The 16725-nt window shown below is 30.8% G+C and overlaps 2 protein-coding genes across 5 annotated transcripts in view; one reads left to right on the forward strand and one right to left on the reverse strand.

Annotated features, from left to right (window-relative positions):
* LOC143233679 (dnaJ homolog subfamily C member 1) overlaps nucleotides 1-12153 on the forward strand; it is a 28427-nt gene extending 16274 nt beyond the window's left edge. Inside the window, exons 8-12 of one of the 3 annotated variants that reach the window (XR_013018271.1) lie at nucleotides 798-920; nucleotides 3583-3649; nucleotides 6113-6435; nucleotides 9706-9951; nucleotides 12016-12153. Coding sequence is in view for 1 of the 3 variants with exons in the window: in XM_076470167.1 (XP_076326282.1) it covers nucleotides 798-920; nucleotides 3583-3649; nucleotides 6113-6435; nucleotides 9706-9777 (585 nt within the window). In the remaining 2 variants the exon portion in view is untranslated. Of the gene's footprint in view, nucleotides 1-797; nucleotides 921-3582; nucleotides 3650-6112; nucleotides 6436-9705 lie in introns of all 3 variants that reach the window. The other 2 variants (XR_013018270.1, XM_076470167.1) reach the window with 2 other exon arrangements.
* Nucleotides 10629-16725, reverse strand: part of w (eye pigment precursor family transporter white) — a 47711-nt gene continuing 41614 nt past the window's right edge. For both annotated transcript variants that reach the window (XM_076470166.1, XM_076470165.1), the window contains 3 exons: nucleotides 15722-15822; nucleotides 14964-15034; nucleotides 10629-14453 (listed from right to left, as the gene is read on the reverse strand). In XM_076470166.1, the coding sequence (XP_076326281.1) occupies nucleotides 14352-14453; nucleotides 14964-15034; nucleotides 15722-15822 (274 nt within the window). In that variant the 3' untranslated portion in view covers nucleotides 10629-14351. The remainder of the gene's footprint in view (nucleotides 14454-14963; nucleotides 15035-15721; nucleotides 15823-16725) is intronic.

A 16725-nucleotide genomic window follows, 5' to 3' on the forward strand; every position in this document is an offset into this window, starting at 1 on the left:
GATTAGTTTAAGACTTTTGAAAGCGCATTTGTTCATAATGTTGCAAAATAAAAGTTTTGGACAAGATGAAGTTTCTGTGACCGTTTCTTCACCATTTATTATCGCCATTTTAATTTGTGCCTATTTGAGGACTCTATACACATTAATCAGTATAATTTTGAGCAGTTATATACAAAAAGTTTTTCACTTGTTTTACTTTCTGAATTAGGTTTCAGCTAGTCACGATATCAGTTGCCATGTGTACATTTTCAACTTTTTCCAAATCTCCAAAAAGTAAAAAAAAAAAAACTTTTGCAGAGTAATTGGTTTATTCTTTAAAACCAAATATTTAATACAAGTCAGCAATAATTTCAGTGTTAATACAACATGGGCATGCTTTTTTAATGGGTTTTAAATCTGAAATATTTACATTTCTTGTTGGTATGTGTTAACCACCATTAATAAAGGTATTATCACATCTTTTTTTTGTCTAATATAAAGACTGGTAGAATATACAATTTCTGTTTTGTTGACAAGTTTCGGGAACATTGTTTCAACCATTATCCTGTTCAACACTGATTACTGCAGTTTAGTCGTGATGATCATACACAGGCCTGAATATAATGATTATATAGTGCTAGACTGAACAGTAAATGGTTGGTGGAGAGGCTTCAATTTACAGTTAATGTCTGTAAACCAAGACTAGCTATTGGAAACAAAACCAAATTTGTTTAATCAAATATATCATGTATACAAAGTAAAGAGTCATGTTTTTCCTGTTGCTTATAAGTGCCATATTATTTTTATTTTGTGTTTAGAGAAAGGATGCTTGGGATGAAAGTGAAATTTTAGCCTTGACCAAAGCTATGAATAAATACCCTGGAGGAACAATTCAAAGATGGGAGAAAATATCCAAGGTGTTAAACCGTAGTGTATCTGAGGTAAGTGCTAAAGTTAAAAACTATACCATATATTATGCTTTTGCACAGAAGGTGATTGCTCAGATAGGATAAATGAGGCTTAACTTTATGTATAGCAGAAGAGTAGATTTTTTTTTTTTTTACCACTGGTATTAATTTTGGGAGATTAATTTTTAATTGGTTATAGTTAAAAGGAAAAGATGAAATGCTAGTGTGTTTGTGTGTGAACACTTAGAGAACTTGGAATTATATCTAGAAAACAACATGGCATTGTGGTAGTGTACTAGTTGTGAGCTTTGAGGTTGACTGGATTTTATTTTATAGTGTGGTGTGGGTAACTCTGTAGATAATATTTGAACATTCCTGAGAATCGAATCTTGTAATCAAAACTATTGTTGGGGTAGATTTTATTTATTATTTGTTAGATATAGTGAAATTCAAGTTCATTTATTAATGTCAGTTTATTTCTTCAGTAATATTCAGTGCAGGATGTGTTCCTGATTGGCCTTCACAAATAACACACTTCAGCAGAAATTCTAAAACTAATGTAAGCCTAACTCATAAATAAAGCTTAAGTTACTTGCAAAATTTTCATGTTAATTAATAACAACCATTGACTGAGTGACTGACTAACTTTTTATCTCTGAATAATTAACTTATATTATGACTGAACAGACTGAATCAAAGATTAACTAACACTATGTAACTAAAATTACTTAACTGACTAGACTTTTTAACTCTAGTTCACTGTGTGATGTTTTTATATCATATTAGTTTTTTTTACAGAAAGCTTTGAAATATTGTATCATCATTATGCCATGACAAACTCTCTAGAGCCAATAAACATCACAACTAAAATAACAAAGATATACCTTACAACTCTGCTCTTTTATGAACTATGAAGTCCATTCAACAGTCCTAATACATAAATAAATCAGTACACTAAATGTAAGATTTCTAACTTAAGAATAAAGTTATTATTTATGATGAAACAATTAATAAATTTGCAAATAAGCAGTATGTTCATTGTATTATTAATTACAAGAATAAAACAAAGGAGAATAAAAGCCCTAATTAACAAAGTAAAATTTCTGATCCATTCGCCAAATTTTTTTTTATTGTTGGTTTTATTTTCTGAGGATTATGGTATATCATCATTTGGTGTATTTTCACTGGGAGAGTTCCCTCTTTCAAGGTAGATTGTGAGAAATATTGGGAGCAAGATAGTTTGTTTACTGTTACATGCATCTGCTTTGGTACCTTTCCATCATAGTTCATTGGTTTCTTTTATTGAACTGAACAGAAAAATATTGGAATTGGATAACATAATGACATATTTACTTTTGATCTTAGTTATTCTTTTAATTTCCTGTTTCTTTCTATTTATTCTTTCCATTCTTCCTCTTCTCCAATAAATATTTTATCTTCCTTGATGCTCACGCTGTTATTTTGAAGTATAGTCAAATCTCTAATCCCACTTCTGACACAAGTGTTATGTGTTTTGTCATTGGGTGAGTTTTCTTGGATTAATTATTAAAATATAATGCAAGTCCAAACCATATTCACTGATAGGTGTAGCTTCAGAAACAACATTTTAATTGAAGTTCCAAAACTAATGCATACAAAACTAAAAGTTCTATGAAGTAAGATGGGACTGGGAATGTATAGTGTTTAGTTTTAGTAATTGACAAAATCAAAAGTTACTCCAGTAGTCACGTGACAGACCTTTTAACTTCTGTGATGTGAAAAAAAAATCACCATAAGTTTAGCCTGTTCAGAGCTTTATATACATGCTTAAATATTGAAATTTTTGCAAATCAATAACTTATTTTTCTCCAGTTTATTTTATAGCTTCTAATTTTCATTTATTAATTTATGTTTTCTGTACAGTATGCTTCTAAGAATACATTTATCCAAACCACACCAGTTACTTTGATAAGTTCCATTCAGGAGTTTTGCCTTTAGTGAATCATGCTTTACATTTCATGACTTCCCTTCCACCGCAAAGATTTAAATATAAAAGTTTGAAGAGGATTATGGAAATTTTACAAATACACCACCAGAGTGCAGGGTATTATGGCATTATAGAGGAAAATTCTGAGGGATAGTTGTGTAACAAACTACGATTTGAAAAGTGTAAATATCAACACAAAGTGACATTCAGTTGCCTTTCTAATGTTCAATTTTTTAATAGTTTTTGTTGTGTGCTCTAGGGCACTGCTGAGTAGTTTAATTGTAAATGTTGGAAACAGAACTGAAAAACATTTTTATATTTCTGTTGAATTGTTTTTATTGTGCTGTGTTAACCATAAAAATTTCTTTTACTTTTGTTAAATTTGCAGAGAAGCATTTGATAATGAAACTGTATAGTAGTTTTTACATCACGTTTAAAATTAGATATTAGTATTGTGTGTTTTAGTCAAGTGAGGTGCAATGTTTCATTCTCTTTCCACATGTTAAATTTTTTTTTTCTGTGTACCTGTTTAATGCTGAACTGTGTTGTATGTTAATTGGTGAATTGTCATTACAGATTCTACTATAATTTGTTGGAATTTATTACAGTCTACGTGTCTAGTTCTCTTGACTCATAGTGCTAACTTCGTTATTTTATGCATGTAAAGCCTGATACACATTTTAATTCTTAAGAATTGTCAATAAAATGATCGTTTTTTTTTATTTTTAGGTTACTAGCATGGCCAAACAGGTTAGAACCTCATCTTTTGCAGCAAATGTTCCAGCTTCACTACAAGGTTTGTAATACAAAACAGAACAAAATTCAATTTTTTAACGTGTTATTGAAGATTAATTATCATTACTACATATTACTACATTGAAGATGTCTGAAAAATTTCACATTTTGGCATTTTAAAAGTTTTTAAGAACTAGTGATAAAGAAACACTGTCATTTATCAGAGACCAGCTACTTAGTTCATTTGGTAAAATGTTGCTTACAAATTTTTAATTCTATTCATTTTTACAAATGCCTGTTTTTTCTTTCCATACCAATTTAAAGTTAGTTGGATAAGAAAGCTATGGCCAAGAGTACAAGAGTTTTACCCTCAGTCAGGTAACAGTGTCCATACTTAGAGGTTTTGTGCAATTCAATTGATTTTATTTATTATTGATCTATAGAATAAACTTGGAATCAAAGTGTAATAAATAACTAACATTTTGATATCATACAAGTTCTAATTTCAAAAGAAAATATTTGTTCTCTCTGACCTCTCCATTTCTAGTTTAAGTTATTTGCTTCTGTTGTGTTGATTTAGCATACATTATTCATTATAATACAGATATTATTAAGGCATAGTCTAATTTATATAGCTTTCAGTCTTTTTTTTTTTTCCTATGGAGTTATAAATCAGAAAGTTAAACCTACTTGTAATATCCTCCTACCATTTTCTTTAACAAATTGCCATTAATTGTCTGACTTTGCCGTTACATCATTTGTAATCAACAACAAGAGAAAGTCTGATTAATCAAGTTATGTATAAGGCTACATCAGGTACGTTTAATTATTTTGCCTCTGGATTCAAAGTTCTTGAGGTCAGATCAAACATTGTGCCTTAAAAAGCTTAGTAAATTCTAATAATTATAGGAGATTGTTTGGTTTGTCCATATTGTTATTTTATGTTCTTAAGTACATATTTATGATAAATACAAATTACTTAATGCTCTAGTATGATCATTACAGAAATGTAGGCTTAAGACAAACACCAATATAAATTCTGAATTTCTTGTTTTTATTTACATCTTTTTCCTATTGTTATTAAAGTAATTATAGTGTAGAAATTAGAAACTTGTATTAAATAAGGTTAGATTAAGTTAAAAAAAAATAAAGAAATCCTTTACTGGGTTTACTTAAAAGCTGGGCTTGTGCTACAGTACTGTAAGTTGATGTACTTGCTTACCGTGTGATTTACTACTTGTGTCTCATGATTATTAGAAATGTAGCTTAAAGAGCAATGAAATAGTAGAATAAAGACAGGTGTAAACTGCTATTGGTAAATGATTGTAACATTCTTTTTCATCCTGCAGTCATTTTAAAAAGACCAAAGGATAATTTAGATTTCTATATTTTCATGGTGTTTATGAGGTCTGTCAAACTGACCAACCCCATATAAAGTTAGGGTAGTGAAAATAGATAAAATATAAAGTTGTACAGGGAGAAAATTAGATATATTCATTTAGGAGGTTGAAGAGGTTTTGCAAATGAAATATGAAAATTGTAAGTTAAAAAAATTATTTTTAATTGTAATCAGAAAATAACCCTGCACTTAGACTAGTTAAATCTGATTCACACTATCCTTATATTCACAAACAAATATTTAATTTTAAAAACTTTGTTTTTAATTTACAAAAGAATTGTAATGTTTACTAAAAGCTTGTTAAATTTGTGAAACTACTCTTACTATATTAGTTTCATGGTAAGCCAGTGTGATCCATCTTTTATAGAGAGAGTAAAGCTTGCAACAATGTATCAGTGTAAATCTATAAGTGGTACAATAAGTGTGTAATAGATTCCTGATGCTTGTATTTTGTCACTGAATATAGTATTTTAGGTAATGTTGTTTCTATGAATGTAGTTTTAAAATGAAAAAAAAAAGTTTTGTTTAGAATGGAAAATGTTTTAAATAATACCTCATTGAATTTCAACAGTTTCATGTCTTTATCTTGTATATAACATAGACCAATAAAGCTAACTTTAGATGGAAAGAAAATTTTGAAGTAAAGTAGATTTTGTAAAGAAATATGACAAAATAAGATGATTTTTTGCTAACTTAAGACTAATAGATCTTTTTTTTTTAATTTCAGTGTGCTTATAGACTATAAAATATGGTTTACTGACAAAAAAATAAATTGTTAGGAACATAAAGTAATCAGATGCTATGATTTGACTTCTTACTTTTATCCCTATGGATCCAAACTGGGAATGTTTGTTTTGTAGTTCTTAGGCACTTCTGTCAGATTTTGTGACATTTGATCTGATGAAATTAAGGTTTGAATTAGATGTTGAAAGAAGAATTTCTCATTTACTAAAATAATAAAAAAAGAAGGATGTGATATGGCTGACTGAAAAACATATCCTGGCAGAATAAAATTTGCTCAGGGTTGTGAAGTATCTTTTGTTCTAAATGGTCTTCACCTAGTGGCCACTTGTTCCATGATCTTTATTCTTCTTTTGGAGTTTAATAACAGCCTATAATTTTCAGGTTTAACTGGAAGTTATGCTGACAATAGTACAGTTCCAGCACTTCCATCAGAATTAAATGGTGACGAAGACTTTGAAGAAAGACCTCGGCAGCGACGACCTGCAAAGCCAAAGAAGACTGCAGAACGAACGCTAATGATTACCCAACAGATACAAGAAAAATCCACAAAAGGTAAAGCTGTTTCAAACAGTGGCTCATTGAACATTGATGATACATGGAGCCAGCACCAACAGAAGGCACTAGAACTAGCCCTTCAGCAATTTCCTAAAGGTACAGAGGAACGGTGGGATAGAATAGCTGTGTCTGTTCCAGGAAAGACCAAAGTAAGTACCTTCTGTTTTGACTTCTCAGTAGTTTATTTATAAATTTTTTTACAGGGATTTGACTCCCAGTGGCACAGCAGTATGTCTGTGGACTTCAGTACTGGAATTGGGTTTTGGTACCAGTGTTGGGCACAGCACAGATAGCCCATTCTGCAATTTTGTGCTTAACTTCAAACAAACAAATCATTTTAGGAAAAGCCTGAAATCTTAGAATTAGTTATTGAAAATAATGCTTTTGGTGAGAAACTGTAAATGATAAGTAAAATTACCTAATCAGTATATACTGGTAGTTAGTGTAGACAGTAACTCAAAACTATGATTAGAACCAAAATGTTTGTTATAATTGTATGTGGTTCTTGACTATGAAATTGCATCATATTAATATCAAGTTTTTCTGTAAGTAGCAGTTTGGTTTAAATAACATGAAAAAATGTAAAAGATTAAAAGAATTGTTAATTTTTATTTCCATATGATCAAGTACAGAAAAATAACTAAATACAAAAGTTTTATTTATGCCTGTTCTGAGGAAAAACTAGTTGATCAAGGTTTAAAGCTTCCTTGTGGTTAAATAGTATGTCTGCAAACTTACAATGCTAGGAACTGGGTTTTGATACTTGTGGCAGGTGCAGTGCAGATAGTCCATTAAGTAGCTCTGTGTTTAATAATAAATAACAAATGAAAACCAAGGTTTAAAAAACTTCAGTGTGATGAGCTCTCCTGGGTTTAAAATAAGTACAAATCTGTTCTTTAAAAATAAACTTTTAGTAGATATGAAACAAATTATAATACAGGCTTTTAATTTTGTGGGTATTTTTCTAAATGTTTTAAGACAGGTTGAATATTAGCATATCCTCAGTTGTTTTTATGTATACAGCCTACATGTAAATAAAAAGACTCACTTGTGGAAGGATGCCATTTTATTAAATTAACAAACATGAAGTAAAGGTCTCACGATTACTGTTAGTAGTTATTAGGTCTCCTCTGAAGTTTTTGAGTTACAGTTAAATGTTGTATGTGCATGTAGTTTGGACCAATGGGATTACATCCCACTCTTGTTGAAGAACTTTGCTGGTGGTGTCACTAGTAACTAGTTGTTTGGGATGGTTTTACAGATAGTAATCAAGAATATAGTTCATATCTGGAAATTTGCCTAACCATGGAAGAGTGGCAATGACCTGACCTTCAAGCTACTATTTTCAAAACAGGCTGAAAGAGCAAAAATCCTGTCTTCAGTGAAATCACTGCTAGTGTTTGGAAGCTAGTCATTGGCATAGACAGATAGAAGATCTTTACTTGAAAACTATGATATCATTATCATACAGTGACTGTTCATTCATATCACTAACTGTGATTATTCAGTTGCTAAAGTGACACCCACACCACCACAGAAATATTGCTGTATTTTGTTGTGGCTTATATATGGTTCAATGAAAGTTCATGGGAGGATATTGGGGAAATTTTGGTGCATCCATTGTTTGGGAATTGTGTAGATCTGGACTCATCAGGAAAGGATTACAGTGTCCACAAAGATGGGAGGGGGTGATAAAATAAGTGATGCTTTCTGTTGTTGCATACAGTATTTGCTTGAAGTGGCCTTTGTATCTTATATTACAAAGGTAAACTCTAAAGTTACTGGGACACAGTTACACCTGTCCTACAATAGCAGTGGCTATTTGACATAGATTATCTTGCGCTTCTTCTCAAAATGTGAATGTTGGTTATGGCACCTGAGTTGTGCAGAAACTGTTGGCTTCTCATGTGACTAGAACTACATTGTCGCCTACTGTGCAGAGGGCAGCAGTATTGGAAGTGACCAGCCAATTTCTTGGTGATCATGACTTCTACCCCATCATCCACTCGTGTGGATATATAAACTATGATTAGTTCTCTAGGTTCCTTTAGTAGAGCCATGGCTGTTTGTATTCGGTATTTAAATATACCTGTATCAACATATCAAGAATATTTGCATAGAGTAATGTTACATACACGATTTGTATTCTTAGAAGATAGTGTCTATCGACTTATTGCTAGGTGATGTGTGTCTCAAGTAAGACACAGTAAAATATACAAGGAAAGTTGATATGGTGTTGACTTGTTACACTATTTCTGTAACTTTAATAACTGTTTAACGATGATGACATTAAGAACTCAAAAGATGAAAGATTGGTATATATCAAACTCCAGCTGCATGGTTAAACCAGCAGCATTCATATTGTTTATACTTCTCTGTACTGGTCATGTATTTATGGTCTGCCAGACAGTTTATGACAAAGTTTCTTCATTTGTTCCATACGTGATATTAATTTGTGATTGTACTATACAAGAGAAACCATGGATCTAGAAAGCTGTCTTTCAAGACTTGTAATGATTTGAGAGAAAGAGTTTAAGTTTGGATTTTTCAAGTACAGTTATATGTACCTCAACATACAAAGTAGATCTGTTCCTGGAGCTTTTTTTGTATATTATCCAATATCTTATTCTGTACAGTATTAAAATTGAAAAACTTTCATAAATAAGAAAAATGTTATGTACTGTTGCCATAACTCTGGTGGTGGCTGTGGTGAAAGAAGGGATGTGAAGTTAGTTGTGTGGAGGGCTGACAGGATCCATTGATGGCGATGGTCAAGGTTGGGGCTCTCCTTTTTCCACTGGTGAAAAGGAACATTGATTTCAGAAGAAGGAAAGAAGTTTGGATTTTTTTACCTGCTTTCACTTCATAGACACTTGTTGTAAAGAATCCTGCACAATACACAAAACCTGACAGCCAAGACCAAAGGTTAACAAACAATATATGACCATTTCGATGTGCAACGATTAAAAATCTATATCTTATTACAATTGTATTGTTATTTGTATTGTACTATAGATCAATACATTTGTTTTATTTTATTTTTAGGTCTCTGTGTAAAATCATGATAAAGTTTGTTTTACCGAAACGTTATCAGATATGCTCATATTGAGATGATATTGCACATGGAGTTTGACTGAATCCAATAGTATACACTGAACCTTCATTTTGTGATTTAAAAAAAAAAAAACTTTCTTGTTTCATGGTTTTGAACCATTTTAAGAAAACCCAACTTTTAACAAACATTAAAAAATATCTGTCTACATAAATTAATAACAAACCATAACAATGTAAATGTATAACATACTGTGATAATTAAAATATAATATAAAAGTATTTAAATCTATAATAGTATAATCCTTGTTTTACTGTATTTAATGAAATCAAAATAATTCTAGATTAACCTTTGTTGTCATTTTCAGGAAGAATGTATGCTGAGGTTCAAGATGCTTGCTGAAATGGTTAAACGAAAGAAACAAGGACTCGTTTCTTAATGAAACTTTTCTGTATGTTACGTACAGTTTCAGTGCTGTCTGTAGTGTGTATTTATAATTTCAGCAAGGTACTTAAAGATGGTATCTATTCAATGCTGTCACACTTGTCAGCTACAACAGTGAAATTTGCAAAGTGGAAACTTTTCAAACCCTATTTCTTAACACTAATGAAAGGTAACAACATTTTTATATTGGGGACTTTAAAATAAAGGTTTGTCATAAAATCAAACTGATGACAAAAACTGTCAGATATGTTCCTGGGATACCATCAAAAGGAAACTATTAATATTGCCAATATTACAATTTCAAAGTTAATATCTATATAAGGTCAATGAAGTAGTATATTGAATTAAGGTTTCTAGTTTCTTTTATACATTTATTAGATTTCTAGTTGAAATATATATTTTTCTTTCCAACTATGTCATTGTAGAATTCATTAATAATATAACTAATTTGTCAGCATCTTTACAACTAGCGAATAGTTAAACTGTGCTTCTAGCTAAAGTTTGAATCTTGGTTTGATAACACGCTGTGTGAATGTATGGTTCATAGTAGAGTGTGAAGTTAAACTGTGTTACTAGCTAAGGTTTGAATCTTGGTTTGATAACACACTGTGTGAATGTATGGTTCATAGTGGAGTGTGAAGTTAAACTGTGCTTCTAGCTAAAGTTTGAATCTTGGTTTGATAACACACTGTGTGGATGTATGGTTCAAGTTAGTAAATAGATGAAGAAGTGTTTTAGTGTTAGAAGTAAAGGTTTTGATTTATTTCATAATTATTTTTAAATTATCTCCTCAAATATTTGATTGCAGTCATTTAATATTTTTATATGACAAAAAGATGCTGTATAATCAGATCAAAGTCTGGTGGTTTTAAGATAAAGTTTATTTAATACAGAGTAAGTAGGATGTAACTACATCACTGAGTTAAAACAATGTTTATATGTAACAGTTCCAAAATGAGATGCTGATTATGATAAGAGGTTTTAATATTCAAGTTACTGGCTTCTTTGTATAATATTGTAGTGAGAGCTGCAGGCATATAAAAGAAATCTTTGTCATAAGGGAATGGAATATAGGAAGATCAAATATAGGAAGTAGAAAATTCTTAGGATGCATCCAAGTCTCCAGTTTTACCTGTATCACGTTTCAAAAGTATTTGTTTTCAAAGATCATATCCAATTTTTTATTTCTCAACACAGTTTATGGATAATTAAATAAATTTGATTTTCAGTATAATTTTTTTGGATATCAAAATGATGTAAGTGGTAATTAACCATTTGCATCTTTACTTTAATTTGTCAGTGCCATTTTCGGCATCTAAGAACTATACAACTATAATATAAATGAAGAATAAGACAGAAGAACTTTATTTGTAATTAATTAGTATATTTTATATTTTGTTTTGGGACAATGGTAGATCTACAGACTTACAACAACATTCGGGGTTTGCTTTCCCCTCATGGACACAGCAGAGAGGCCAATGTGGCTTTGCTCTGAAACAAACAAATGATACTGTAGAAACATACATTTACACAACCTTGTATATATGTTGTCACTTTATTGTGGAAAGACATGCACAGTATTTATACATGATACCAGAAAACAATACAAATAAAAATTATTTGCATACTAAAATTTATATTGATTCTTGGAGAATTTGGCAGGCTTATCAGGCATTTATCTCACATGTTGTAAAGTTTTAAAGTGTTTGGTATTTGTTTGTACTATAGCTGTTCTGGGTCTTCAAAATACTAAAACAAGGAAGACTTTAAGATATATAAAATAGAGATTGAAAACACATATATCTTTATCAAAGGTTTCCCTGAACCTATAGATATAAATTATTGCTCTTAAAGAATTCTTGCATTAAATTTTAAGCCATAGATATCTGACTAGCTGACTGGATTTGAGACACCTACTGATAATCAGCTGATATGTTTGTGATCAGTGTTGTGTTGACAATACGAAATAAAACGAAACATACTTTACCCGGTCATATAATTTCAGTCTCCAGACAAACTTGACCCATGACTATAAAGTCCTGTAATACAGGGAGTAACCAGTAACTGTACACTTTTATAAGTATAACACTTTTGATATTGTAAACTCTGAGTTTGGTTGAAATACAAATTTATAAACAAGTATTTTTTAATGTGTATTAATTAATACAATCTTATGATGACAGATTTTATCTTCTTTTTGATAAAACTGTAACATTTTAGATTATTCTTACAGGTGTTTTACGGAATTGATGACAAGCTTTCGATTCCTAAAAATGGAAAGGAAAAAACTAGGAGTGACATATAAAATTGCTGAAAAGGATGTTTGTCCATTTTATATATATATATATAAATAAAATTATTGCTGAAGACTTGATATAAACATTAATCTAATTTTCATTTCATAAATGACATGCCTGGAAATGTTAACACAATAATTTTTTAGAACACACTTAAAACTTTCAACCTTCCTCCCCTCAAAGAAAAATACACCAAAGAATGTCACTTGGAAATTTGCAGTTTCATTTTTAAAGTTGATTTCACAACAATGGATGTTAAGTTGGAGTGTAATTTTGCAATTTAAGGTAAATTATTTGTAATCTGTTTGTTGTTTACTTCATAATCCATGTGTCTATCATCCAGGATCATTATAATTCAACTTGTTTGGTTATAAATGCTACTACTGTTTGTGAATTGAGAAGTACACTGATTTTCTTCGTTTTTGGCCCAGCATGGTCAGATGGTTAGGGTGCTTGACTCATAATCTGTGGGTCTTGGGTTCGAATCCCCATTACCACAAACATGTTTGCCCTTTCAGCTGAGAGAGCATTATAACGTGATGGTCAATTCCACTATCCATTGGCAAAAGAGTAGGCCTAGAGTTGGTGGTGGGTAGTGATGACTAGCTGCCTTCCCTCTAGTCTTACATTGCTGAATTAGGGATGGCTAGCACAGATAGCTCTTGTGTAGCTTTGCAGAAAATTGAAATAAGCAAACAAACTTCATTTTATTAAATCGCTTGTTTGTGGAACATACTTGGAAGATTATATATGTGGACATCCTTTTCTTTTTAATAAATCACAAAGTTGATTTAGTAAAACGAATAATTGTCATACAAGATTAAATACAAGAATATACTTCTTGGTCAGTTTCTCAACTTAGAAACAGCAGTGACATCTATGAATTTATAAGTGATTTATAGTTTGCATACAGTCTACCCTAAACTGTGAAACTACATTTAGGGTCATTATAAATATGTTCTTAAGATGAACAAACATTCTGGGCATTGATGGTTGTTCATTAAACAGAACTCTAGACTGGGTTTCTAAAGAGGGCTGAACATGGAACATGATAATTTCTTAAAGCTTTACGTAATTGAATAGAATATTCACGTGAATTAAGTCTTAAATCACAGTATGCGATACTTGAGAACTTGTGAATTAAAATCTAAATACACAATCTTGTATATTTTTTTAATTCTTACAAAGAAGAAAAAATTTGAATTTGTAGACCCTAAAGAAGGTACCTATATGAAACTTGACTATTAAATTCATCATATTTTTAATTTGTGTTTAATGAGTCGGTAATAATTGTACTTCCATTTAAGAGCATGTATTGAATAAGTAAATAATTATTTACACAAAGGTTTTTGCCACAGCAAAAAAGAAACTGACAAAATCAAGATCTGTGATCTATCTTTATGTTAGTCCTATCTTCTAATAAAGTTGTGATGAAGTACAGTTGGAGCATCAGGGTGCTACTGCAATCGGTATTTAAGGCCTTGACAAAAATTGAATATCATATGACAGAAATGTACAAGAATAAGTAATAAAGAAACTGACTTAGACACACAAGGGGCCAAAATCTACAAGGACTTCACAAGGTTTAATTTTCTATGGTGGAAGGCATGAGTTTTATTAAAAAATAAAAAAATGAGGCAAGTGGAGAAACAAATAACTATGGCAACAAGGGAATAAGTCGCAGAAGGTTCAACTAGTGATGATGATTCAATAAATCAGAAAAAGTATTTTAACCATATTTATACGTTTGGTGATCACTTGCAGAAATGAGATTAACACAGTGATTCTGAAAACTACATGACTCAAGGCAACTAAACTAAACAGGAATAACTAATATACTACTTATAGACGTGTTTCAAACAAGGAAAATGATCTTCTAAAGAATTACTGTTGTAAAACCTATAAGATGTTCTCTTACATACTGGAGTACAGCTGATTCACAACATCCTTACACTTCACAGTACTATCTTTTTTTTTATTTTCTTGTGTACGCGTGTAAAAGTACTATCTCGAAATGACCGTGATTTGTTGTTTTTACTTTTCCAAGATGTCTTTGGTTTTCTTAGCAATTGCAATGTAGTACATTATTTTAATAATAATATCAACAGATGGTTAAATGAAATTAAGTATACGTTGTCATAGGAGCTAAGATTAATATTTTGCTATTACAAGGGTTAGAATTTGAGTGGTTTTGTTGAGTATGGCCTTTACAAAAATAAAATACATCAGGGAATTGGATATACAACATTATAAAACATTTTATATATCAGAGCTAGTTCTTTCTGCTCGCTCTTATCAACAGCCCAATAAACGCCAGAGTACGAAGTCCAACAAGTAGAGTGACCAAGAGCAAGTTGTCAAAGACGAAGTTGTCCTGCAATAAGGAGAATCAGATAATGTTGTGAAACTCTATGATGTAATTAAAGAAAAACAAATGTAAACAATTTCGTTATATTTATGTTATTGTGGACTTTGTCCCAAATCTCTCTATCTCTGTGTGTATATATATATATATATATATTATAAACAGTTTTTTAAGCCAAAACAAAACACATTAAAATTAAAGTTTCAATTTAATATGTCACTAGTTATGGCTATTATACTTCATAAAAATTGAACAGTGCAATGGAAAAGGCGACACAGTCAGTGACCATTCACGTACATTGAATAAATTTTAGTGAATTTAAATAAATACATTTAAATGAAGTTAAATAAGTAAATATATATATACATATGTGTGTGTGTGTGTGTACACTTCCCTTTGCCTGTCCCATTGTGTTCGGTCTGTCTGGTGTTCGTGCGTCTCAGTAAGTAATTACAATAATATTTGGTAGGCAGTTATGATCAAAATAAACCTCTATTCTTCACCAGAAAAATATCTCACCTCATCAAAGTTCAACTGCATTAGTACAGCTTTGCCATTAGGAATGCAGCCAATGTTGGTTTGGTTGCAGGCTGTAGATGTGCAATAAATAAAAACCATTGAACCAGCCATTGTGGAAATAGGTTGTTGAACATAAGAAAACAGCTTTATATTGTTAGTATTCTTCAGTTTGTTTTTTTAAACTTTGGTGTTTACAGGAATTTTCCCGATTAAAACCTTATTTCTGGTAGTTTGACTTTGATATCCACACGCATAAATATAGCAAAAAGTTAAGGATTCTAAGTTAAATGGGATACTAAATTAAAAACGAAAATAATTTCGAGTACTTGTGGTACCAGCATATGGAAAAATACATCCAGTAGGTGCATTTTTTAAAGCTATATACCAGTTGTAGAAGTCTCAGGAAGAAAACGTAACCAAATCCACTTTTTTAGAAAACACGTTGGTTCCAATGTTGCAATGAACCATTGTCTCTCCTTTAGCAGTATAATAATGACTCTTCTATATTTGCTTCTCTAACAATACGTTATTTAACCTGTTGTTAAGTAATATACTAGAGGTCGATTAATTCATTTTAAATCTGGGATTTATTTTTGAAGTACTAATAAGTTATTTGGTCTACATCAACTGGAAAGTTGAAATTACTGCAGATTATTAATAAAGAATTTCCAAAAGATAAACTGTTAATTTCTCAAATACTAGAGTAACAACTAGCTTTATTTGACTTTACTAACTGAACACGTATCACAGATACCGACCTATGTGGTTAATATTTCTCCACTGGTTTATAGATAGAGCTTCATTTCCGTAATAAAACCAAGATACGTATTTCAACCAAACGAAATAGACTGGAGTTGACCTAAAAATCAGAGAACAAAATCGAATAAAAGTTACATTGAAAACTATAAATGAAACACAGAATTTCCGAAATTCATTTAAAACAAAAGCTATTTAAGACTATAATTTCGTGGAAAACAGAATAATAAAGAAACATATTAAAATCTATCATATGAATACAATTATTTAGAATCCCTACAGTTGGAATATTGATGTCTACAGAAGACTCACTGCGGTGAAAAAAATAACTAACTTGAACAATGAACATTTTTAAAGTTGTCTGAGATCGAGGCGCCATTGTTCATCAGTTTGCAAAAAATGCATAAGGAAATATTTTAAAATGCAACAAATATATCACAGTTGAAAGTAAAATTATCACTCATTTCTTAATACAAATAGAGTAGTTCACATTTTCTTATATTCTGATTAACTAAGATAATTAGTTGCTTTTTATCAATCAAAAAATCGTAATTCAAAATGGAAAATAACAGATTTCTAAACTTTTTCAGTATGAACAATCAATGGAAAATATTTTTGAAGTTACTAATACTTTCTCAGAACTGTTCCCCAGTTGCACAGCATTATGTGCGCCATCTACAAGTGTTCTTTCTTGCTTATTGTTTGTATTAAAGAAAACATTGCTTCCCTAACTTAAGTTCAGTTGTTTGCTGATAGTTAAATTTTCATGCAAGTCATTGCAGAAAGAAACACCAAAGGAAAACGCAAAAAAAATCCACAGTTCAATGAGAGCGTCAAATATTCCACGAATGTTCTAAAAGTTGCATATACCTTGCACATGTAATACCAGGCTATACTCATAAAATTAAATATAGCGATACACTTGACAACCAATAAGCATTAAGTATACCTGCAAAAGAAACAACTTAGTATTGCCATGTCTTTTATCGTCAACAAATATTGAGCC

Source organism: Tachypleus tridentatus, chromosome 12, assembly GCF_004210375.1.
Source record: "Tachypleus tridentatus isolate NWPU-2018 chromosome 12, ASM421037v1, whole genome shotgun sequence".
In the NCBI taxonomy this organism is placed as follows: domain Eukaryota; kingdom Metazoa; phylum Arthropoda; class Merostomata; order Xiphosura; family Limulidae; genus Tachypleus; species Tachypleus tridentatus.